The sequence below is a fragment of the Mastigoproctus giganteus genome, chromosome 5, assembly GCF_048544385.1.
Source record: "Mastigoproctus giganteus isolate SK-2022 chromosome 5, ASM4854438v1, whole genome shotgun sequence".
In the NCBI taxonomy this organism is placed as follows: Eukaryota; Metazoa; Arthropoda; class Arachnida; order Uropygi; family Thelyphonidae; genus Mastigoproctus; species Mastigoproctus giganteus.
In genome coordinates, this window is record NC_143579.1 from 104,469,050 (window position 1) to 104,495,689 (window position 26,640).

Below are 26,640 nucleotides of genomic sequence, written 5' to 3' on the forward strand. Positions count from 1 at the left end.
CTACATAACATTTAAAAAGGTAAGGTACTGCATATTGGTAACATTAATCCCAGATTAACGTATGCTACTGACAATTCCGGATTAACAATATCACTGACAAAATCCCACGAGCTAGGACAGCTCGTGGTTTTGTCAATAGCTTACAGAAATATTCTCAGCAGGGATAAGGAGGTGATATCCCATTGTACAGGACAATAATCAGGCCACATCTTCAGTACTGCATACAGATCTGGGTGCCTCATTTTAGGAAGGACCTGGATCTGTTGGAACATGTGCAGAGAAGAGAAACAAGTGAGGGAGAAAAAAATGTGCCCATACTAGGAAGGGTTTCAGTTCTGCAAATTGCACCATCTAGAACTAGCACATATCTGATTGATTTAAGGCTCTGATTGATTGGTTTGGTGTTTTTTTTTTTTTTTTTTAGGAGCATTAGCAACTAAGGCCATATTGCTCCGGGAATATGCGGTGGTCATTCCCTGACCTTTCCGCATCCTCCGTATTTGGTGGTGACGGGCTCGAACCCTGGTCTAATCAAGAAGCGTGTGCTACGCACTGTTGCTCCTTCCCACCTGGCTACGGAGGTGCCTGCTCTGATTGGAATCAGTACACTAAATGTTGATGACATCATTCTTACTCTAGCTCCGACAACACATATAAGAGGACACAAATTTAAACCGAGGAAGGATGGCTGTGGGATAGATGTGCAGAATTTTGTTTCCAGCCAGAAGGTAGTCTGGTTGAGAACAGATGGGTGATATGGAAAGTTTTTTTTTTTTTTTTTTGCTGATGCTGTAAAACCTGCTTCCTTGCATCATTTGCTAATATTAATACTAATACAGATTTATACTGCAACTAATATAAGCAATGTATTATAATTAATATAACTATTTCACATAAATCCATTAATTATAAAGGAAACTTTCTTGTTGAGTGTACAGCACTGGATTATATAATCATGTGTAATAATAGCATGAAATACAGTAAACTCCCGCTATTCGCGGTATCTGTATTCACGGTCGCTGATTTAATATAAAATGAAACCTAAAAAAATTGAATTTTAAATCGCCGTGAACATTTTCCGCCAAATAAAAACATGGGTGTGGTGACAAAATTGCAAGCGTGGATGTTTCTCGCTAATCCTTGTTCAGTATGTGCTATGCGCTTCTCATGGAAGAATTCGTGGTTTGCTTTTAATTTATATGCTTATAAATTGAATAAATTTATCAATTTATAAATTGATATGCTTAAAAAAGCGAAAAATATACCGTTTTGCGGTGTGTTAATGGAAGAAAGTGACGTTATTGTGGACAAATTCTTTTCTAACCCCTACAAAAATATCGCTACGAATAACAAGGGAATTGTGAAAAGATCAAAGAAGGTGATGACATTAGCGAATAAAATTCAGTTATTAGACAAAATTTCTAATGGTGAAAGTGTCTCCTCAGTGGCAAAACATAAAATCAATGAGTCAACGGTACGATCAATCAAGAAATCGGAAGAAAAATCCACCGCAGTGTCCATGAAAACGCGCTAATTGCTTAAAAAATTTGCTCTAACTCGTGAGGTTAAATTAGAAAAAATGGAAAAAGCTTTAAATCTGTGGATAGAAGACCGAACTAAAAATAAAATTTCGTTAAGTTCACTCATCATTTGTGAAAGGCAAAACTCCTTTATCAACACTTTAGCGAAACTGGTGATAGCACTGGCGGGATAAGTTTTTTAGCTAGCAAAGGCGCTGGTTTGAAATTTCTAATAAATATTACATTTAATATTAAATTGTTTCTTATTTTCATTTCGATGCCTTATGCTTGCATTTCACTATGTACATAGTCATATTATGAAGGTACATATAATACATACATAGACAAAATTTTAGACTAGTTTTTCTTATATATTTCATACTTTGGAACGGTATTTTTTTTTTTTTTTTTTTTTTTTTTTGGTAGTTGTTGGCGCATAGGCTTCTGTGGCCATAATGCACCTCCCAAGGTTTTTGCAGTACTTTGATCCAAGCCCGAGGCGGGAATCGAACCCGCGACCTTTGGATTGCCAGGCAGGCACTTTACCCACACTTTGGAACGGAACCCCTTTATTACTATGGGAGCCATAGCTCAGTATTCGCGTTTTCGGTATTCGCGGCATTTCTGAGGAACGTAACCCCCACGAATAGCAGGGGTTTACTGTATAACATTGCAATTTAAACAGACAAAAAAATAACATTGCTCATTTATTGCATATAATAAATGCCATCCAACTATGTATTCATTCAATGCAATTTTCAGAGGCATAGTTTTGTGCATTTACACAATTATAAGATACTGCTTATTTGTGTAGATAGTGCAATGGAAAGTCAGTGTCAAGGTGAACAGGGCACAGTCAAGCATTTGGCCTGCAACAGGCAAGTCTGATTAAGAAAATTTTCTGTGAATAACCAAATCTACAAACAACAAATCTATGATTGGTGAGATACTACTCAATGTAATCTGTTTGAAATTCTCCACTGAAACAAAAATTAAACATATTCAATTAAAATATACATACCTTATAACAGGCAGACATCTCAGCAAATCCCTTCCCACAATATTTACATTCATAAGGCTTTAGGCCATAATGCCTATTTGTGTGTTCATTTAAAGATTGTTGACGAGTAAATGTTTTACCGCATAATTCACAAACAAATGGCCTCTCTCCTGTGTGTATCCTGTTATGCCTTTCCAAGTCACCTGTATCATCAGAAGATCACATCACAATACAGTTCAAATCTTCACAAAAAAATCAATTTTTAAAAATACTTTAAAATACATATAAAAAGCAATAAAACATTTAACCCTGCAGTTCCAGCACCACACCTCAAAAGTGTTGTTGGTTCAAGAATAATGGCTACAACTTTCTCTACCTTCCCAAATACAGACAGGCTTACTAGTTTTTGAAGTGATATTTTATGCAGGCTCAGTGTGAAATCACCTGTGAGGTGATTTGATATTATTTTTGTCTAGTGGTTGTGATACACTTCACAGGTGTCATTCGGGGAGGTAATTGCACACAATATTGCCAAAAGTATCCAGATACTCCCAGATTTGGAAAAAATAAACCATACCTGCATTGAAAAAATAAAAGCAACTGCACTAACACCAGTAGAAAGCAGATCGATGAGATACAGTAGATGGGCTGAAACCTGGAGCTTAGAGACTTCCAACAGAGAGTTGGAAGTCTCTACTTCCAACATGGGCATGCATAGAAATGTTGAGATGTTACTACAGAAGAGTCCTCAGAAGAGTGGTACATGGGTCCTGTCAGTCTTTATTGAATACTGTCATACCCACTTCAGGGAAGCCACTCATATTAGTACAAGAACAATATGTAGAGAACTGCAAGCAAGGATTGAATTTTACAGGAAAGATGTAGCATATGACATGCAGCATCAACTTGCCTGGTGTGCACAACCCATCATAATTAGTCCCAAGAAAGCTGGAAAGCCATGTTATGGAGTGACAAATCATGGTGTGTGTGGTTCGTTGGTGCACTGTCTGGGATTGTTTCTCACAGTTCAGGATTGGACCATTGGATGTTTTTCCTGTAATAATGAATACCATGAGGTATTTATTATTACAGCATTCTGGTATCATAGCATTCTGATAGTTCCACTCTTCCTACACAGTGGCAGCAGTAGTATGATGAGGACCCTTTTCTATTTCACTATTCAATGTACCATGGCATACTGTACATCATATAGTGACTTAGTCTGAAGATATGGGCATGCAAAGGCTTCAACTTTCCTGCCCAGAGGCCTGGCCTTAACCCATTTTTGGATAAAATGGAATATCAGCTTAATTGGGTGCTATAAAATGGAAGAATGGGCCAAAATACCACTTTAGTGTTATCAATAACTGATTCGTAGTCTAACAATGAGAACACAATGTGTAACTAAGACCAAAAGTGGACTGACAAACCTTGGACCTTAATTGCACTTTGTACTGATACAAATTATTAATGTGTTTGCTGCCTCCTATATTTGAGAGGGTATGTGCATTCAATGTACTGTAATTTTCGAAATGTTGAGTAGCAATTCCTTTAATATCTGTCAAAAATAAATAATGGATGAAAAGTAAAAGTTTGGAATTCATAGCTGAAAGCAAAAATTTACTTTTATGCTGAGTTGTAAATCAGAAAAAACCTCAAAATTTTATCAACAGTTTATTTCATATGCATAAACTAACCTTAGCACAAGCAAATAACAAATAAAACTGTGTATGAAGTGTCTGATGATAAACAAACACCAAAAGTTGCTGCAAATAGTGCAGATTTCAATCTGTGTTAATACCAGGCTGATATTAATTTAACATGCCTTTACTTTAATAGCTTCTACTGACTGCTGAAGAATGACTACATATATGCATCACAGCACACTACTTTGGCAAAATGTCTGAGAATTATCTGTATTCCTTCTAGAAATTAAAGGCAGAGTTCACTCTATGTATATTGAAGTGATTATATATATTAGACTGTAAAGCACAATGCAAAACTTGCTTTTTATTTTTATTGTATATAAATGTAACAGTGAAATTAAAAATAAATTTACATTAGATACAGTGTGGTTGTGCTTTAAAAGAATTGAAATGTATAAATCCATAGTTAGTTTTTTTTTTTTATTAAAACCCCAAAAACGAGAGGTATTAGAACCTATAGTACTTAATAGTGAGCATAGGCTGAAGGTTGAGAAGATGAAAGAAGGTATTTGTTGATTTTAGATTTGAACTTTTCAAGATTGTAATTTTCAGGAAATACGTGTGAAGGAAGGTTGTTACAGAAAACGGAAGTTGAATAAAAAAAATGAGGAAAAAGAAAAGTTGGTGTATCTTTAGAAAAGGCATGCAGCGGAAACAGAACATCTATGAGGCCGAGCAGGGAGAGACTCTGTTAGAGATGAGTCATTAATTAGCCTAACTGCCCTCTTTTCAATTGAATCTAGAAGCCTGAAAGGGGTTTTGGGGCACCACCCCAGACGTGGGAACAATATTCTATCGTAGGGCGGATTTCCAACTTGTATAGTCAACAGTTGCTTGGAAGTAAAGTAATGCTGAGAACTAAAAAAAAAAAAAAAAAAACCGAGATTTTTAGATAAAGCAATATTTGCAATGTGCTTATTCCAAGAGAGATTAGAAGTGAATGTAATCTCAAATAGACATATATGATCTTGCCTAGAAATCAAAGTGTCATCGAGAGTAAGAATAAGAGCAGAAGAATCCATTTTGTGAGATAGTAGTAGAATGTGATGCAAGAAAGCAAGCGTATGAGCAAGATTATGTAGCATCAGCCAAAAAAAAAATAATAATAATTTCACAAAAATTTTGTGAAATAATTAAAATTTTGTCCAGTTCCTCCTTAAATTTATTTAAGCTTGGTCCTTGAGGTTGTCACAGACATTCTCTCAGATATGCCAGACAAGCTGCACTTGCTACCTGGGAGACTAAAACGCTGATGGAACTGATATTCGGGTGACACTCAAGTCAAGTGGACCCAATTTCGGCAAAGTCCGAACAGTCTGTGACAGCCAAATCCTCTGCTTGCACCTTCACGATGGTGGGCCTGTTAGTTGTTGTTGTTTGGTTTTTAGGAGCATTAGCAACTAAGGCGATATTGCTCCGGGGATATGCAGTGGTCATTCCCTGACCTTTACGCATTCTCTGTATTTGGTGGTCACGGGCTCGAACCCCGGTCTAATCAAGAAGTGTGTGCTACGAACTGCTGCTCCTGCCCACCTGGCTAAGGAGGCACCGGGACTGTTAGTAATCCTGGGTATAACCTCCATGCACAAGTAGAGGGTGGATGACCACACAGGTAAGAACCAACGTAAGCAGGGGTCGAGGTGTGGCGCCCACACCACATGGAGGAATGCCATCCCTCTATGTTACCAGGCAGTACTAGGTGGTAGATGACTCTCATCAACCAGTGAAATACCACCACTTTGCTTATTGAAGGCTTGAAGTGGTGGAACCCATGTTTAGTCTCTAGAGCTAAGTTCCGGTCAACCCTTCCCTATCTCTTCCATCATGCAGAATGATTGATGACTTTTGAGGTTATGATGAACATCATGGCAAGATCCAATATTCCTTACATTTCGAGGGTACAGCTCTAAAATGGTGTTCGCAGGCTGGTTGCTAGTTAGTACACTGGACCAAACCTATTAGTAACTCTCCAGGCGGCTTCCGGATCAGCTTAGTGTATAATCTTGCTACTTATACTCTGCCAGATAGTGACTGGAGAGAGTCCGAGTAGTGTGTATGCTGGGAGCATTGTCGAGGCCACGTTATGTCAAGGATCTGGGTATATTGTTACCTTGTGTACACCATATCCAAAAATTTCATTATTTCATACAGCATGTCCCCCGCCCCCACTTTTTTCTTACTACTGAATACACCATGAATTGTCAAACTAATAGAGCAAGCTTATCTGCGAAAAGATCGAAACCTCCCAAGCACTTCCTAATTCATTTCACAAATATACATGGTCTCAATTCTAATCTTAACGATGTCCATTTCCACTTGCAGTCTGTCAAACCCCATGTACTTTTTCTGACAGAATCTCAGTTATCTGTTGATTCAACTACTGCTCATATCAGATGCCCAAATTATTCACTGTATGATTCCTTTTGCCTCATAGGTGGTACTTGTGCATATGTTCGTTCTGATATTCCCTGTCAGAGACTTGATAATTTGGAATCTCCTCTTTTCGAACTTCTGTGACTTAAAATCTCTCTACCTCATTGTGTAAAATTCATCTGTTGTCTCTACCATTCTCCCAACTCCACTAATCACTTGGAGATTTTTGAGTTCCTCTCTTTGCAACTTGACTTTCTCCACTCCAACTTTCCTAACAGTGAGGTAATTTTCCTTGGTGATTTTAATGTTCACAGCTCCAGCTGGCTTCCGTTTTCTAGTCACACCGACCCAGCAGGTCGAAATGCTGAGGCTTTTGCAATTACTAATGACCTTGAACAGATTGTTCATTTAACTACAAGAATACCGGACAATCCTAATCATACAGCCAACATGCTTGATCTTTTTCTCACAAACAACCCCCCCCCCCTCTAAGTACATGGTCGAAGAGAGAGGTCCTTTAGGCACTTCAGATCACAACTTGGTGATTGTCTCTTCTTCAATGGAGCCTTTATCTCATGGCTATTCCCAACCTCATCTTGTTTGGCATTACAAGAATGCAAAATGGGATGACCTGCGAGATTTCTTTTCTTCTTTTCCTTGGTCGGATTACTGTTTCAAAACTTCTGATGTTAACATTTGCTCAGATCGTGTCAGAGAAATTATTCTTGCAGGAATGGAATCCTTTGTCCCACACACCACTTTAAAATCTCGTCCTTTATCTAAACCTTGGTCTTCCAATAAATGTGCTAAGGCTGTTCAAGAAAAGAATGTTGCATATCGTAATTGGCTTGTTTCTAATTCTTCAGTTTCATTTTCTGCCTACACCAAAGCTCGCAACAATTGTAAAGCAGTTATTAATCAGTCCAAACTAGAGTTCGAACAGACTAAGAGTAGAAAACTTGCTTCTTGTCTTAATGGTAGCCCAGCATCTTATCCTAATGGTAGCTAGCATCCCATTTTTCTTCCAACTCATATATTAATGATCTTGGTAAAACACCTCCCACCATTCCCAACACGCTCCATTCAATGCCTCCTGTGGTCTTGCATCAAAAGGATGTCAGAAGGATTTTGACGAATCTTGATGCTAAGAAAGCTCCAGGTCCCGATTATATTTCTCCACTTGTTCTCAAAACCTGTGCTCCTCAACTTACTCCTGTTCTTTGCCGCCTTTTCATTTTCTTATTCCAAAGGTGTATTTCCTTCTGCTTGGAAATTTGCCCATATCCAGCCAGTTACTAAAAAGGGTGACAAATCCCTCACATTCAATTATCGTCCCATTGCAATTACTTCTACTCTTTCTAAAGTAATGGAGAAATCAATTAACCGCCAACTCTTAAACTACCTAGAAATCTTCCGTCTGATCAACGATCGCCAGTATGGATTCTGTCAGTGTCGATCCACTGGTGATGTTCTGGCTTGTTATCCATTTATGGACTAATTCAATGGAAAGGTTCGGTGAAACACAAGTAGTTGCTCTTGACATCTCAAAGGCTTTCGATTGTGTTTGGCATAAAGGTCTTCTAAACAAGCTTCCATCTTATGGTTTGCCAACTGTTTTTAGTAATTGTTTATCCAGTTTTCTCTCTGATCGCTCACTGAGGGTGATGGAAAATAGCTCTATGTCTCCTAACTTCTCCACTAATGCCAGTGTCCCCCAAGGTTCAGTTTTTTTCTCCTAGTCTTTTCCTCTTGTATATTAATGACCTTCTTCCATTGACTGGAAATCCTATCCATAGTTTTGCCGATGATATCACATTGCATTCCACTTTCCATTTTGAGAAACCTTGCCCTGTTTAATCAGCTTCAACTTCTCGAAAATCTGCTACCAATTCCTTAATTGCCGATCTTCAGGTAATTCTCCAGCGGGGGCAAAGACAACTTAGTTGATTTCAACCCTTCTAAAACTCAGTCTTGTTTTATATCTGGCAAAAAGGATTCTTCTGCTCCTATGCTTATCTTTAGTGACACTCCGATTTCTAGGCAAAATGATATATCTCTTTTGGGGATTACCCTGACTTCTAATCTCTCTTGGCACAGTCACATTACAAATATTGTTTCCTCTGCATCTAAAAAACTTGGTTTTCTCTTTCGCTCTCAGCGTTACTTTTCTTCCAAACAGCTGCTCACGCTGTATAAATCGCAAATCCGCCCTGTCGTGGAATATTGTTCCCACATCTGGGGTGGTGCCCCCAAAATCTCTCTCTCTCAGGCTTCTTGATTCGATTCAGAAGAGGGCAGTTGGGTTAATTAATGATTCATCTCTAATAGAGTCTCTCCACTCGCTGTCTCATAGACATACTGTTTTTGCTGCATGCCTCTTCTACAGATACTTCCATGGGCACTGTTCTTCTGAACTGGCTTCTATAATTCCCGCTCTCTCTTTCAAAACATTCCGAACACGTGCTGCCACCAGCCAACATCCATTTACTGTCCAACTTCAAACTCACAGAACCAACTCTTCATCTTCCTCGTTTATTCATTCAACTGCCGTTTTCTGGAACAACCTTCCTTCATACATATTTCCTGAAAATTACAGTCTACAGAAGTTCAAGTCCAATGTCAACAAATATCTTCTTTCGTCTTCTCACCCTCCAAACCCAAGCATGGTACTAAGTACTATAGGTTCTGATACCTCTTGAGTTTGGGGTTTACATAGAGAAAAAAAAAAAAAAAAAAAAAAGCTATCAACTTCCACAACAACAACAGATGGAAGTTTGTTCCAGCAATCAACTACCTGCTGACTAAAGGCAAATTTCCATTCATCTATTCTACAACCGTCTTTCCTCAATTTGAATTTATGCCCATCAGATTCATAATCTGAGCAAGCAGAAGAATCCCATCAGAATTCAGCATACTCAACCCACTCAAGGCCCTATACACCTCAATCAGATCACCTTGCAAGTGCTTAGTCTCCAACCACTGCAATTTGCAGAACTTAAGCCTTTCTTGGTAAGAGGACCCATTCATTCCCTTCACCAATCTTGTAGCTCTTTTCTATACACGCACAAGCATCTCTACATCCTTCCTAAATTGAGGCCTCCAAATGCAGTACTTGAGGCATGGCCTCACCATTGCCTTATACAAAGGGATAATCACCTTCTTTTCCCACCAGCAAAATTCCTGTATATCATTGACAATACTCCATGACCTGCTCTGGCAGCCTCTATGCACTGCTCAGAAAACTTCATATCTGACTGCACAATTACTCCAAGGACTTTTTCATTTTCGACCACACTAAGTGTAGTACCACACAGTTGGTACGTTTCTCTGGGGTTGCTACTACCCATATGCAGTACAGTCTGTCCTCGTATAGCACGATAGTTGCGTTCCTAGAAATCCTCGTGCAATGCAAAATCGTGCAATATAAACAACAGGCCCTATGGGAAAAGTGGGGTTAGGTGCCGACCACCCAAGATTGAACACACATTTGGAACCAAAACATTACCAAACACAATAAATAATCGGGTAATTTTAATCGTTATAAAATACTTACGTATTTTATAACGATTAAAATACGTAATAAAAATAATATTATATTATAATAAAGTATTTTTAGTATTTTTTAATACTAAAAAAGTATTTTTTACGAATAAAATACATATTTTATTCGTAAAAAATTTATTATATGAAATAAAATAGTCGTAATAAAATACTTACGTATTTTATAATACGTAAGTATAAATTATAATACGTAAGTCGTAATAAAATATTGCTAATGCTTTTGCTTCTATCGTAAGCAAACTTGCTTTTTGTTTGATTTTCTATCCAAAGAGATGACAGCCGTTCCATCTCTTCCAATTCTTTGTGTCTTAATCTAATGGATTTTAATTACCCTTTGAGTTGTTCCCGCTATGAAAGTTGTTTTTATTTTCTCTGTATTCTTTGTAATTCTCGGCGTTGCCTCATTTATGTCTGTAGCACGTGCAATATCACATGGTCTTTCATTTCACTCAAAGTGTTTCACAATTTCATATTTTTTCTCTATTGACAGAAGCGGACTGGCCATAAGCCTTACGGGGGAAACCACGGTGGGCCGGAGGCCGGTGTGATTTTGGCCATAAACCGTAGTGTGAGGCCACTATAAATTTTCCCGGGTAAGAATTTTTGACCCAGTCCGCCTCTGTTTATCGATATTGCTTTTCTTTTTCTCTCTGAATCTGCAGTGTCTTCACCAGGACGTTTCCTTTTAACACCTTTTAAGTATTTTACTCATTTTTAGGGAATAAAGCACAATTACAAAACGAGGATGCACGCTTGATACACATAAACAAAGCTGCGCGGGTGTAGCAACTGAATAAACAACACCATAAAGGCAGAGATACACTATTAGCACCTCACATTTTACTAAAGCACATTTCTAGGGGTTACTACCATAAAACAATAAAAACAATTTCCAGTTGCGTTTCTGCTAGTGGAACCTGTTATAAACTGGTAGTAAACTCCATCTAATTGCATTTGCGATTATATCGATAGCTGGAATTGTGTTGGTTTTTACGTTATTATGGTGAAATGTGTTTCCCCTTCACTGATATAAAACACATAAATACATTTTCAGAATCTTCTTTATTCCTATCGTGTTGCGTTCAGTTGGGGTGATTCCGCGTTCGACTGCCATTTCTTGTAAACACAAAGGCGAATCGTGCATAAGCGAATTCGGTTCGTGTTATATAAGATAACGTTCCCCTATTTATAAATCGTGTATGATCGAATTCGTCTAATGCAAACACGTGTTATACGAGGACCGACTGTACTTTGCATTTGTAAATGTTAAACTTCAGTTGCCACCTCTCAGCCCATCTGCCCAACTTTTCTAGATCCTGTTGCAGTAGCACACTGCCAACAGTTGATGTCATTAACAACCCTGTCAACCTTTGTATCATCTGCATACTTGGACATTAAGCCTGATATACCTCCATCAATACCATTGATAAATATACAAAACAACAGCGGACTCAACACAGAACTTTGGAGACTCCACTAATAACATTAGTCTGGGAAGAGCATAGTCCATTGATTACCACTCTCTGTCATATCCCACTCAAGCACCCTTTTATGTATTGTAAGCACCTTCTCTTAATACCATACTGCTCCAATTTGTTCGGTAGTCTTCCATGTGCAACAGTATCAAAAGCTTTTCTGAAATCCAAGTATATGATATCAAAATTATTTTTTTGCATTCAGTTCCTTTGTAACCACATCATAATATCCAATAAAATTTGTCAGACAAGACTTTGCTTTAACAAACCCATGCTATGTGTGAATTATTACTGCAGTCTTGTCTAGATGATCCTGCAAGGCTTTTTTAACCAGTGACTTCATTATTTTCCCCGGAACAGAAGTTAAACTAACAGGTCTGTAAATATTCGTATCAGCTTTTGATCCCCCTCTTTTGTGAATTGTGAATACATTTGCATATCTCCTGTCCATGGGGACCTCTCTTGAGTCCAAGGATGCTCTCATAATTATGGTAAGCGTTTGCTTACTTCCTTTGTCACCTCCTTTAATATAACTGGATAGATCCCATCCACCCCAGGTGCCTTTATTATCTATTATATATATATATATATATATATATATATATATATATATAATTTATTATATATAACAAATTAGGTATATACAGGGCGTCTCAAAAATATTGGTTCAAACGTTTAGGGGAGGTAGGTAACATCTAAAGGAATGTAAATCGCATAGGAACTTATAACCGGAAACATCACGGGAAAGTAGTAGCAGAGGCACAAGAAGCAGAAATGATACAAGACAGTAATTAGTGGCAAACATTTATTTGACATAATATTAACAATGGAGTACGAGATGGATGCATTTGTTACAGATGCTCGAAGGTTTCACCATGAGACCCGATGCATACATGACACCGACGTAGCATGCATTTGCGGACACGGTCAAACACACCTGGAGTTTCTTTGACAGTAGCAGCAGCGCAGATGAGTCTCGCCATGAGATCCATTTCCATCTCCACAGGCGACTCACACACGATAGATTTGAGGGTCCCCTCACAGAAAGAAATCAAGGCTCGATAAATCAGGTGAGCGTGGGGGCCAGGCAACGGGTCCACCACGGCACACCCAAAACGCCTGTTCAAATGGTCACGAACACACCTTCCATAATGGGCAGGCGCCCCGTCATGTTGAAACCAAACATTGTGTCTCATATATGATGGAACATCGTCAAGTAACCCTGGTAGAACTTGTTCAAGAAAGATCCGATGTTTAGCGGAGTTCATGCGGGATGGTAACAGGTATGAGCCGACTAAGCAGTCACCGCCCATACCTGCCCACACAATTATTGCGAAGTGATGTTGTGCCGCATGGGGGTGCACACCGTGTGGGTTGTCGTGAGCCCACACATGAGCATTGTGCTGATTGAAGCCTCATCCGTGAACAAAACATATGCTGGAAAAATTCAAGTCTTGAACACTTTCTTGGAGAAACCACTGCGCAGTAACTGAACCCTTTGGAGATGAAAGGGGTGTAAGGAATCTTCATGTCAGACATGCTGTACACTGCAAGGAGACGCTCCTAAGGCAGAGGCATGTGTGCTGGTAGTAGGATTATTCTGGACGGCATTCAACACACTTTCTTCCATGGTGGGAGCTCGCGTCGAATATGATCGGTCCGCACTTCTCTTGTTAACTCTAAATGACCCATAATCGCACAAATTTTGATGCAAATGCGCAAACGGTGGTCTGGTACATGTCTGTCTGGGAAGCGTTCTCCATAAATTCGTTGAGCGGCTCGTCCATTGCCCTCTGCCAATCCATTCACTATGTGCATATCTGCTAGCTCACAGTTCATATATCAATGCATGCTCTTCATGCGGTGACTACTGCTTGAATGAGTAAACCAGAAAATTTCCCTCTCGTGAACTAATGAACAGCGCCGTCTACCGACTTACAGTGATGTTTCCGGTTATGGGTTCCAGAAATCCTATCATCATCAGCAAAACTGATGATGATAGGATTTCTGGTCAATGGAAGAATGTCATTTATATACAAGAGTGGGAGAAAGTACCGAACCTAGGGGGAAAAACACTAGCATTAGTGGAGAAATTAGAAGACAGAGCAATCTACCATTACACCTGCAGTGAGCAGTCAGAGAGAAAACTGGATATCCAATAATAAAAAAAAAACAGTTTGCAAACCATAAGATGGAAGCTTATTTAGAAGACCTTTATGTTAAGCACAATCAAAAGCCTTTGAAATGTCAAGGGTAACTGATTGAGTTTCCCCAAACTTTTCCATTGAATTTGTCTACAGATGGTTAACATAAGCCAGAATATCACTAGTGGATTGATACTGATGGAATTAAATACTGGCAATCATTGATCAGATATAAGGTTTCTAGATAGTTTAAGATTTAGCGGTTAATTGATTTCTTCATTACTTTAGAAAGAGTAAAAGTAAGTGAAATGGATGATAATTGGATGGGAGGGATTTGTCACCCTTTTTAGAAACTGACTGGATATGAGCAAATTTTAAGCAGAAAGGGAAAACACCTTTGAAATAAGGAAGAGAAAAAAAATGACACAGAACAACAGTAAGCTCAAGAGCACAGGTTTTAAGAACAAGTGGAGAACCACCAGGACCTGGAGCTTTCTTAGCATTGAGATTATTCAAAATCCTTCTGACATCTCTTTGATGGAAGACCACAGGAGGTATTGAATGGAATGAACCAGGAATTGTAGGAGGTGGTTTACCAAGATCATCAATACATGAGTTGAAAGAAAAGTAGGATGCTAGAAGGTCACCTTTATCTTTTGGCTGAAGTGGAAATAGAGTCATCTGGTTTTGACAGAGGTGGGCAAATGATGCAGCCAATAGCTCTGGAAAGAAACCAGAATGCTTGAATACCATTTGAAGAAGAAGCAAGTTTTCTACTCTTAGCCTGTTTGAAATCTAGTTTGGAATTTCTAGTTTGATATCTAAATAACTGCTTTACAACTGTTGTGAGCTTTGGTGTAGGCAGAAACTGAACCTGGAGATTTGGATGCAAGCCATTTCCAATATGCAACATTCTTATCTTGAATAACTTTAGCATTAATTGGAATTTATTGGAAGACCAAGATTTAGATTAAAGATGAGATTTTAAGGTGAGGTGGGGAATAAAGGATTTCATCCCTACAAGTATAATTTTACTGAAATAATCTGAGCAAATGTTGACACCAGAAAATTTGAAACAGTAATCCGACCCAGGAAAAGAAGAAAAGTAATTGTATAGATCATCCCATTTTGCATTCTTGATGTTGAGAATGGCCATAAGAGAAAGGCTCCATTGGAAAATAGACCATCACCAAGTTGTGATCTAAGGTGCTTAGAGGACCACTCACCTCTGCCATGTACTTAGAAGGGTTGTTTGTGAAAAAAAAAAGATCAAGCGTATTGGCTGCAAGGTTAGGATTGTTTGGTATTCTGGTAGGTAAATGAACAATCTGTGCAATGTAATTAGTAATTGCAAGAGCCTCAGCATCTTGACCAGCTGGGTTCATATGACTAGCAAATGGAAGCCAGCTGGAGTTGTGAACATTAAAATCACCAAGGAAAATTACCTCACTGTTAGAAAAGTTAGACTGGAGAAAGTCAAGTTTCAAAGAGAGGAAGTCAAAGAGATCCAAGTGATTAGTGGAGTTGAGAAGATCTGGCAACTGAGATGAGCACCAGTTTTCGAATCAACTGAAAACTGGGATTCTCTCAGAAAAAGTACAGGGGGTTTGGTAGACTAGGTGGACATCACTGAGATTAGAAAGACCATGTGTATATTTGTGAAATGAATGAGGATGTGTTTGGGAGATTTAGATGTTTTCACAGATAAGTTTGTTCTATTAATTTAATCTATTCATTTGTTATATTAATATTAATTTGTACTATTAATTTAATTAAACTGCTCCATAATCTCTCTTGCCAGTAGCAATCACATGTGCTCTCTCTCTCAGAGCTTGTCTTTGCACCAGAAAGTGTTAGTGTTCACAGTGAACTTAATCCTATTGGAAAATATGAATGCAATCACATTTTCAAATAGGATTCCATTTTTGGAAGATAAAAACTCTAGCAAAAAGGGATTAAACATACTTCTCTTATAGCTGTAAGTACAGTACTATTATCTTTTTATGCTTAGTGATATTAATTTCACATTATAATATAGCTACAATAGCTAAACAGGTATTAACATAACAAACATATGAAATACAAGAAGAATCAACAATGTACAGTCAAGTCCTCGTATAGCACAATAGTTGTGTTCCTAGAAACCCTCGTGCAATGCAAAATCATATAATATAAATAACAGCTCTTATGGGAAAAACAGGGTCAGGTGCTGCCCACCCAAGATTGAACACACATTTGTAACAAAACATTACCAAACACAATAAATAATCATAATAAAATACGTAAGTATTTTATTACAACTATTATGTAATAAAATATTGCTAATGCTTTTGCTTCTATTGTAAGCAAACTTGTTCTTTGTTTGATCTTCTATCCAAACAGACGACAGCGGTTCCATCTCTTCCAATTCTTTGTTCTAGCATTAGCAAAGGCACATGATGCAAGAAAGCAAGCATATATAGTTATATAGCATCAACCATAAAAAAAAAAAATCCGCAAAAAAAAAAAAAAAAAACCCCACACACTGAGTTGTTCTTGCTATGAAATTTGTTTTTACTTTCACTGCATTATTTCTAATTCTCAGCACTGCCTCATTTAGGCCTGTAGCACATGCAATAGCACATATTCTTTCATTTCGTTCAAAGCATTTCATAATTTCATATTTTTTCTCTATTGACAAAGGCGAACTGGCCATAAGCCTTATTGGGGAAACCCTGGTGGGCCGGAGGCCAGAAGATGATGGTGGCTGGTGTGATTTTGGCCATAAACGCTAGTATGAGGCCGCTACAAATTTTCCCGGGTAAGAATTTTTGACCCAGTCTACCTCTGTCTATCGATATTGCTTTCCTTTTCTCTCTGAATCTTTAGTGTCTTCACCAGTACGTTTCCTTTTCACACCTTTAAGTATTTTACTAATTTTTAGGGAATAAAGCACAATTATTAAAATGGGGAGGCACGCTTGATATATAAACAAAGCTGCATGCGTGCAGCAACTGAATAAACAACACCGTAAAGACAGAGACACCTATTAACACCTCACTAGCTCACATTTTACTAAAGCACATTTCTGGAGGTCACTACCATAAAACAACAAAAACAATTTCCAGTTGCATTTCTGCTAGTGGAATCTGTTATAAACAGGTAGTAAATTTGATCTAATTGCATCTGCGATAATATGATAGCTGAAATTGTGTGGGTTTTTACGTTATTATGGTGAAATGTGTTTCCCCTTCTGATATAAAAAACAAATAAATTTTCAGAATCTTTTCTTCATTCCTATCATGTTGCATTCATTTGGGGTGATTCTTGTAAACACAAAGGTGAATCGTGCATAAGCGAATTCGGTTTGTGTTATATATGATACCGTTCCCCTATTTATAAATTGTGTATGATCGAATTCGTGTAGTGTAAACATATGTTATACGAGGACTGACTGTACTGTCATTTTTAACATGTGGAAGCAATTATTTTTAACTTCAAGCATAACTATCATAACCCCCTCATCTTTATCATCCTTAACAATATTTAATTCTGATGAATATGTTTTTATAAAACAAAATAATAAAGTTTACGGTTTTGTTTAATAAAGTTTTGTTTCGTTTCGTTTTGTTTTGTTTTGTTTAATAAAGTTTTGTTATATGGCTGCTTGCCATAAGAACGAAAAAAAAATTAATTTTTTAAACTGTTATAATTTTTAAGTAATATTTTTGGCTTTTTCACCCATGAAAATTACCTTCGATTGACATATTTGCTGACATTACTGCACATTTTTTGCCAGCAGAAGACCTCCTGATGAGGAATACCTGAAAATATTTTTCATATATATATATTTTTTATTTATTTATTTATTTTGGCTTGCCAACTAAAACATATTTGCCATCCCTATTTAGACCAAAATGGATGATAGATGAAATCACAAATTTAGTGGCAGACAAGGAAATTGCATGAGATGATTATAAATTTTCGGGTGATGGAGAATCTACAGTGAGTATAAATTAGCCTGTAATCGAGTAACTTATGGGATAAGGGATATTGTGAGAAGTCTTTGGTTAAGAATGCAAATAATTCTTTGCTTATGTTAACACTAGAAAATGCCAAGATGTAAACACTAGAAAAAGGGGAAGATTATAATGGGTCCACTTAATGTGAATAACATAACCATTAATGGTCATGTACAGGTGGCTGACAAAGTGAATGAGTATTCTGCATTTATATTCACACATGAATAAGTTTTAGAGATGGGAATAATACCATAAGTGCAGCTAATATTTGATAATTAAATGATTTTATGACAGCTGTAAATGTTACGGATTTTTAGTGCTAAAAGTAAATAAAGCAGATAAGGCTCATGGAATCTAACCAATTATATTAAAAGAAGCAGCAAAAGAGCTATACAAACTATTAGCCATAATTATGAGAGCATCCTTAGAGTTAGGGAATGCCCTTACAGACTAGAGATGTGCACACACATCTCTCCTATTCAAAAAAGGTAGTTCCAAGAATGAAGTGAATAAGGGGTAGGTAAAGTGAATAACAGTGAATTAATTATAGACCTGTGCAGCTGACATTGGTACCATGGAAATAATTAAAGAAGTAATGCATGATTACCTTTATAGGTACAGATTTTATTAAGCAATCAAAACATGGTTTTTATAAAAGGGAGTTATGTCTAACCAATCAGATTAGCTATTATATGAGATTGTCACAAAAAAAGTTGGCACAAAGAGTAATTTTGACATCTAATACTTAGATTTAAGTAAAACTTCTGATAATGTTCTGCATTAAAAATTAATACATAAATTTCAGGAATGTGGTATTTTGGGCAAGTTACTACCACAGATAAAGGAAAGAATTGGTAAGGTAAGTGACAGAAAGTAATCTGCCCATATCATATAGAGACTTCCACTGCTACAGGTGAGAGGAGATACTGGTATAATAACAGCTGTTTTCAAAGGCAGGAACAACAGATAATGCTATAGTAGTTTGAGTCAAACAGAGAATGTTCTAATTAAATCAGAAGTAAATTATATAAGTTTGTTTGTTTGTTTGTTTTTTAGGAGCATTAGCAACTAAGGCCATATTGCTCCGGGAATATGCGGTGGTCATTCCCTTGACCTTTCCGCATCCTCCGTATTTGGTGGTGACGGGATCGAACCCCGGTCTAATCAAGAAGCGTGTGCTACGCACTGCTGCTCCTTCCCACCTGGCTACGGAGGCGCCAATAAATTATATAAATAGTGCATGTTAGTTAGTTGTGGTTGAATTTATATGTTAAGATAGTTTTTGTTAAAGCTGGAAGGAATTTGTCTATGATAAAAACTAAGTGTGATGACACAAGCTTAGTTTCATTTACAAAGTTTGTTTTATAACATACACATTCATTTTTGCCTAAAATGTGTACCTTATCTTATTTGAACTGTATGCATTCTCTCAAGTATAGGATATCTACAGTCTTGTTAATCATAAAGATGAATTTGTTAGTTTGCTGATTGGGAAAAATTATGAAAATGGAGTTTTACTTGGCTACTGTGAAATTTATGTTAATTTTATTATTCCTTTAATGCTCTACTATTTCTCACCCTAAATGGAACAAATATGCTTGCATGGCATCTGTGAGATGCCTTTTTTCCTTTAATTATTAAAACAGACCTGGTAGACACCAAACGAACATCATATCTATATTTCTGTTAGCTGTTTGTGTTTAGTTTCTGTGAATCCAGCAAAATCAAAACTCTACAACAACATTACACAGCACTCACCTGGCAGCTCAGATGACACATGGAGCATGAGAACCAAGTACCGGAAATACATTATTGCTCACCTGAAATCTTTTAAACACCAAGGAAACTTGTAATTCACAGTATATTAAAATGAAAACAAAAAATACTGTATAATTGATGGGCAATTTGATTTTCAAAAAAAAAAAAAAATTTTTTTTAAAAATAAAATTAAAAAAAAATGTCTGTCAGGTGCCATGTAAGCAGCAGAGGATTAAGATTTATAGAATGAAAAGAGTCCGAAATGTTTTAAATACAGCTAGCCACTAGAAAATCCATAGCAAAAAAACAACATATTCACTAACATTCACACAAATCGAAGAGGAAAATATCAGTTAAGAAGTAAATAATGCATACAGATAACTATTTAGTAATTTATTTTAGGAAAGTTAAAAGAATGAAAGAAACAATGTTTATTTTCATATAATCTGGTTTGTTTTCCATTAAACTGAAATGTTGCTTATGAGGAAAGGTTGTAGCTAAAACGCGTGCTAAAATATAAAAAAATTAGATCATTCGTTCTAAATAAATCAGATGTAGCTGCAATGCTAGGATAGCTTTTGTTAAAAGTGGAAGGAAGTGTGACATAACTGCCCAGGTGATAAAACTTATTTTCTTTTATTTGTCTTTCAAAATGTAAGAGCAATGAAGCCAAAATTTTCCTACTTTAAGTACTCTTGTTTAAATATAAGATCAATATCATACCTTTATTGTAGGAAATCTTGACCCTAATCCAGTTAATGTAATATAAAATCTTTAAGTATTAAAACGCGAACATATCCCTATTAAAGGATTGTTAAATTATGTGATATTATATAAAACTAAACTTGTCTTCAATTCACATAGTCTGCTAACTGCTATCAAGGAAGAGCAAGCACAGCCGATACACATCAACCTAACCCCAAACTAAACCAGTCAGCAATGATAGACCAGAAAGAGAAGACAATTGTCAAACTGTATTAAAATTATATTAAATTAAAACCATATTAGAATGTTCTTAGGATGAACTTCTTAATACATGACCAGGTATTTCTGTTGTAAACTGTGCTCACAAGAAGTAACAAGTTAAAACAATATCCACTCTCTTATACTTTAAAATAGGTGCATTGCGACAAGATTATTACCGTTAACCAATGTGAATCGTGCTAGTTACACATGCGTGTGAAGGTCCACGAGTCCGAAATAGTATATGGTCTCTGTACATTTATAAAACGGTTTAATTCCATTTCAAGTGTTTCAGCTATTAACAGTTTTATGTATTCTTTCTTTGAATTTATTATTACTTTAGCTTCGTTAAACAGAAAAACGTGGTTCTCCTGAATGGTGTGAAAGTTCAGATGCACCTGTCCTTTTCGCCTTCACAGATGCTTGTGTTGTTGTAAACGCATCGAAAGATAATTTTGGGTAGAACTGATGTAAAAGGAGTTGCACTCCCCACAAGCAATGTTATAGACAATATTGTTTTGCTCCATGTTAGAGACTGAGGTTGGTTTCCTTGCCCTCAATACTGTCTGAAATTTATCGGTTGTGCAACTATTTTGAATTCTGTATTTTTAAAAATGTTAATAAACTGCTCATACCATTGTTGTACGTAAGGAACTTTAATAAAATATTTATTTGTGGTGGTTTTAATCACCAGAACCGTTTCGGATTTTAGTTTCGCCTGTCGTTGAATGTTCCTAATTATACCTAGTGTATATCCCCTGTTTAAAATCTTGTTGTAAATTCCCTGAGTTTGTCATTAAGGATTTCTTGTGTAGAACTATATCTATACTCATTGTGAATTGGTTGAAAATGATACTCCTTTTATACAAGGGTGGTAGCTCAAATAATGTAAAAATTTCCCTGTATTAGTAGGTGGCAGATTATAATTAAGTCCTTTTCTTAGAAGATTTATTTATTAGTAGATTTACAATATATTTTAAAGTGCATGTTATCATTAACCCTTCTTAAAGTAAAGTTAAGAAAGTTTATAGAGTTCGCACCTGATTTTTCTTGTTCCAAAGTGAATTTAAGTCTTGTGTGTATATTATTAAAAGAACTCATAAGATTATTTACGTTGTTTTCATGTGAAATAACAAGGATATCATTCTAAATACCTACCATAAAATGTTAACCTGGGAATATACGGATTTAAGTGAAATTGTTCAATAGTATTGAGATAAATTTCAGCTACTAAACCACTCAGACTAAGTCCCATCGGAAGGCCAAAAATTTATCTGTAAATATCCGATTGAAAATCAATATAATTAGCCTCTATAATAAATCTGATTAAATTAAATATTTCGGCTATAGGTGACTTGGTTTTATTTAACATTATGGCATTACTGTTGATCAAATCCCATAATGTGTCGAGCAAATATTTAACATCTACATTAGTATACAATGAGACAACATCAAGGGAAAAAAATCTATCATCATTATCTAACTTTTTATCTTTTAATGTATTAAAAAGAGAATCGGAATTTTTTATGCTAAATTTTAATGTAAGACATAACGGTTTTATGATTTCATATAAATAAGATGCTAAAGGCGCAAAAGCTGAATTTTTGTAGGAAACAATCGGATAACCCGTTTTATGCAACTTTACTTGTCCAAACAAGGTCGGTACATTGTTAGTTCTTGCTTTAAGATTTGTTAATGTCGCCAATGTAACATAATCTTTTTATTCTATATTCCGTTAAAGTATTACTGAACTGTTTAATCAAGTTATCGAACGTACTTCTATTTTCCAATTGATAGGTGGAATTATCGGATATGATACTCTTCAATTTCTCAATGTAATCCTCCTTATTTAAGACAACCACCGTGTCCCTTTATCCACTTTTTGTATTATAATAATGTCATTTTTCTTTAAGTTTTGTAATCTGATTCTTTCTTGCTTTGATAATTTGGGTATATTAGGATCCTTAGAGTTATTTATAACATTATTTATCAGCTGTATTAATCCCTCCTTTTTAGTATTCCTTAAACCATATTCAAATTCAACTATTATTGTTTTTTTTGGAAGTTGTGTAGGTGGCAGATTATAATTAAGTCCTTTTCTTAGAAGATTTATTTGAACAGTGGATAAATTTACAACACCAAGGTTCGCATTATTTCCCTGCGTATCTGTCTCATTTCAAAATAATATCATTGTATGCTGTAACTAAATCCATTGCCTCATGTGTAATATGACTAATACCTTCCACCCCTACATTATGTGTCGTATTTTCAATACTATAAGATCGTGTATTACTCTCTGTTCGAATGACAAATCTATTCTTCGCCATAGTTAGACATATTTTGTTTATGTGTCTAGTTTTTATTTCTTTTTCTAATGCTTGTTTTCTAATTTCAATAACTGACTTTAAGAAATTCCAATCGTTAGAATGTAAATATCTTTTAACTTTATTTCGGAGGTTTTGTAGTTGATTAAAGTATTTATTCTTACTAATAATTCTGCCATCTAATGTCATCTTGACTATTTGTTGAGACACTTTAAAAGCTAATTTCTGTATACCTACTAGCTTTTGTCTGAGGGAAACCCTGGCGAATTTGGGGATTAGGTTAGACTTTAACGATATTTGAGAAACCTAATACGAAATTTCTGCATCTCGTATTTTAACGTAATTCCTATATGTTCCTGAACCAAATAATATAAATGGTTGTTCATATTGTTCGAAAGAATGAGCAAAAATAGGTATTGTGAAATGACTAAGTCTGGGAGAAAACGATTAAAATGTGTCAATGTAAAAAAATGTGAAGAATGAAACAAAAAGAGAGAATGAATTTTAAAAGGAAGACGCTTACATCCAAGGTTAAAAAACAATTAAAATTGTCTCATGTACATTAAAACTATGATAGAATTAAAATACACTGGAAAATGGAATGTGATAAATGAATATGCTAAGAACCGTATGAATAATGAATTTCTGGCAGGTGTAAGCATGGTGCGAATGATAGATGGGTTTCTAAAAACAATAAACAAAAGGAAAACACACAAGATGATTTTCCAAACGATGCATGGACCGGGTTAACTCAATAATCTCCTTATATAAAATTTTGATATATATATATATATATATATATAAAAAACGGTACTTAAAAACCGGAGTAACAATGAGTGGATCGTGAGCGAATTGTTAAATTACTATGCAAAAGTGTGAGGGAGAGAAGCAAGTGATAAGCCAAATTGGATAAATTATAAATCTAAGATTTCAAAATGTAAGAGCAATGAAGCCCAATTTTTCCTACTTTTAGTTTGGGGTAGGTTGATATACATCAGCTGCGTTTGGCTCTTCCTTGATAGCAATTAGCAGACTATGTGAATTGAAAGCAAGTTTAGTTTTATATAATATCGCATAATTTAACAATCCTTTAATAGCGATATGATATTGATCTTATATTTATTTATGTCTATATATTCCGAAGTGTGTTTCATATTATACATATTAATATTTGCCTAAATATGAATCTTGCCTCAAAATTAAATTAGTATGCCAGATTTCAAGTACAGGATATCTAAATAACAAGTGACACAAGCAAGACTTGTAGTTACAATGAGCATTTACAGCATGGTAACCTTGATTAGCAAATCATTTATGACTTATGAAGCTGTATAAATTAAGCTGAAAACTAAACACACAACACTAACAGTGTTGTGATAAGGAAACACTACCATTACAATAATTATCATAAGTTTTGATTATTTTAGATCATACAGGTTCAAGCTTTATGCTCCAGGTTGACTTCTTACTCTGTACTATTTATTAGGGCATTGATCGCTGATGAAAATTTATATAATTACTAGTTTTCAACTTGAGTAAGCCCTAAAATTTCAGCTCTAAAATAGTTTAAACTTGATATACCTTTTCATATCTTTAATAAGCGCAAATTAACTGTCACTAGGTTTTCTGTGTTGCAGTGAAAGGGTGCCTACATGAGGGAGCAATAACCCTATCATGAAGGCACCTACATGAGAGGGCAATTACCCTCAAAGTGACTATATGTGCGTAGTGGCATGCAACAATTTACGTCTCATGAAGGAAATACTATTTACTTGAAGAGGTACAACAATGGGACAATTCAGAGCATCAGCCTCACACTATGTGAAATTAATACCATAGTAAAATGCTTCATTCTCTTATTGTGCAAATACTCATCTGCTATTATACCAAACATGTGGAAGTAGCATAGAAATTAGTAGTTTAATGCAGTTTAACATTAGTAAAATGAGGACAGCCATGTCCTTTAATGTGTTAGGTCATCTGTCAAATATATAAACAAATTAATTGAGAACTGGTAGTCAGAAGTAGTAGTATTAGAGTCCTAATACTCAAACCAGAACAATTTCCTTGACTGCAATTTGCCTTGAAAAAAACTAATTTTAAAGAAATAATGCTGACAAAAAGAACATTCTGCTATTCATTTGAAGTTCAAGTCACCATATTTTAAGACAGACCTATTTCAAGACTTAATGGCATTCTGCTAGTTGGTAATCTTGATTAGCAAATCATTTATGACTTGTGAAGCCTCATGACTCATAAGTTTGGTGCGAGTTGCAAAGCAGTATAAAGAAGTTAAAGCCTAAATATTTTATATACAAGTGCTATAATGGTTTCAGGACAGAAGAATTCAAATGACCAGGAGATAAATAATACTAGGGACATTTCAAGCACCCTGAACAACCATACAAGCAAGGTGCAACTGCATTACTGGTTTTGCATAATTTTGTTGCAGTCTGAAATATGAATGGTTTAATTGATTTTATTCATTTATTTTATTATTTTTTTGTGATCAGTAATACCTCTTTACTACTGTATAATTTTCTAAAAATGGAGCATAGCAATTACTAAAAATGATCAATTAAACCTGGGATAGTGAGGTGAGCGGAAAAAAGTATCCAGCTATGTTTTGTGGAGTCTTGAGTTTGTATTCCTGTCATTATTGGTTCTTTAACTCACCACTTCCTCTACACACAAAAATGATGACCACTTAGCTATTCACTAATTGTTCTATAATAAAGTTCTGTAAAGCTTTTTTCCAAAATCAACATCTTAGAAGTTCACTGTGAGAAGACTTGGAAATTCTATCAAAGAAAAATAAATATAATAAGTCAACATGGGTACTGCAAATACCATAGTGTCAATATGTGATAAATGCAAATCTCAGCAGTGTGGTATGTTTACCCCTCTCTTTCAAATTTGGACTGGAACTCATAATGCAAGTCTCCGTAATGCTGTGTATTGTCTCTATGTTTCCTTTAAGATAACCTGTGGTTTTGAAATTGAGCATCATTTATATAAAAATCCATGAGAAATATAAAATTATATAACACTGTACTCTGATTCTGGATCCCTCCCAGCATTTTGTCCTGATAATATGTACAAGGTTTGATCAAAAAAGTTGGTGAATGCTACAAAATATCAATTTTATTCAATGATAAATGTTTACATTGTTAATATTCTTCAATATTTTCCATATAAAAATATTAACATATTGTTAACATTTTCCTTCTGCAACCATATACTACTTCCATCATGCCTGCCACTGATCAAACATTTCTGAAGTCTTCTTTTGGGAATGCTTTTAGGTGGTCCATCATGTTTGACTAGATTTCATAAATAGACACAAGTCATTTCATTTAATTTCATGCCCTGTTTTAATTACGGGATGAGCAAAAAGTCACATGGTGCCAAACTGACTGGTGCAGCATGATGAGAATTTCTGTTTGTCAAAAATTGCTGGACAGCTGTGATATGGCACACTGTCGTAGTGAAGGGACTATTTTGTCATTGACTAAGGCATATTAATTTAAGAGCTGCATTAACAGATGAGCATTTCACAGAATGAGTTCTGATCACCCTCTTCTCTTTTTTTTTGCACATGTAGTAAAAATTCACTCTCTTGCATAATTTGGACATTCTAATCTTTTGTTATGTTTAACTTAAAAAAAAAAAAAAAAAAAAAAAAGACTACTTTTTTTTTTGTAATTATATTTTAGTAATTTTGGACTTTGTAAATAGTTTTGAATATTTTTAATGTAACAATTTTTACGCATTAAAAAATAATTCTTTTAAATAAACTCTCCAGACAAATAATG

The 26,640-nt window shown here is 35.6% G+C and overlaps 1 protein-coding gene across 2 annotated transcripts in view; it reads right to left on the reverse strand.

Annotated features, from left to right (window-relative positions):
- LOC150085605 (uncharacterized) overlaps positions 1-26,640 on the reverse strand; it is a 400,641-nt gene that overhangs the window by 70,239 nt on the left and 303,762 nt on the right. For both annotated transcript variants that reach the window (XM_090373388.1, XM_090373387.1), the window contains exon 9: positions 2,542-2,723. In XM_090373388.1, coding sequence (XP_090229514.1) covers positions 2,542-2,723 — 182 coding nt within the window. The remainder of the gene's footprint in view (positions 1-2,541; positions 2,724-26,640) is intronic.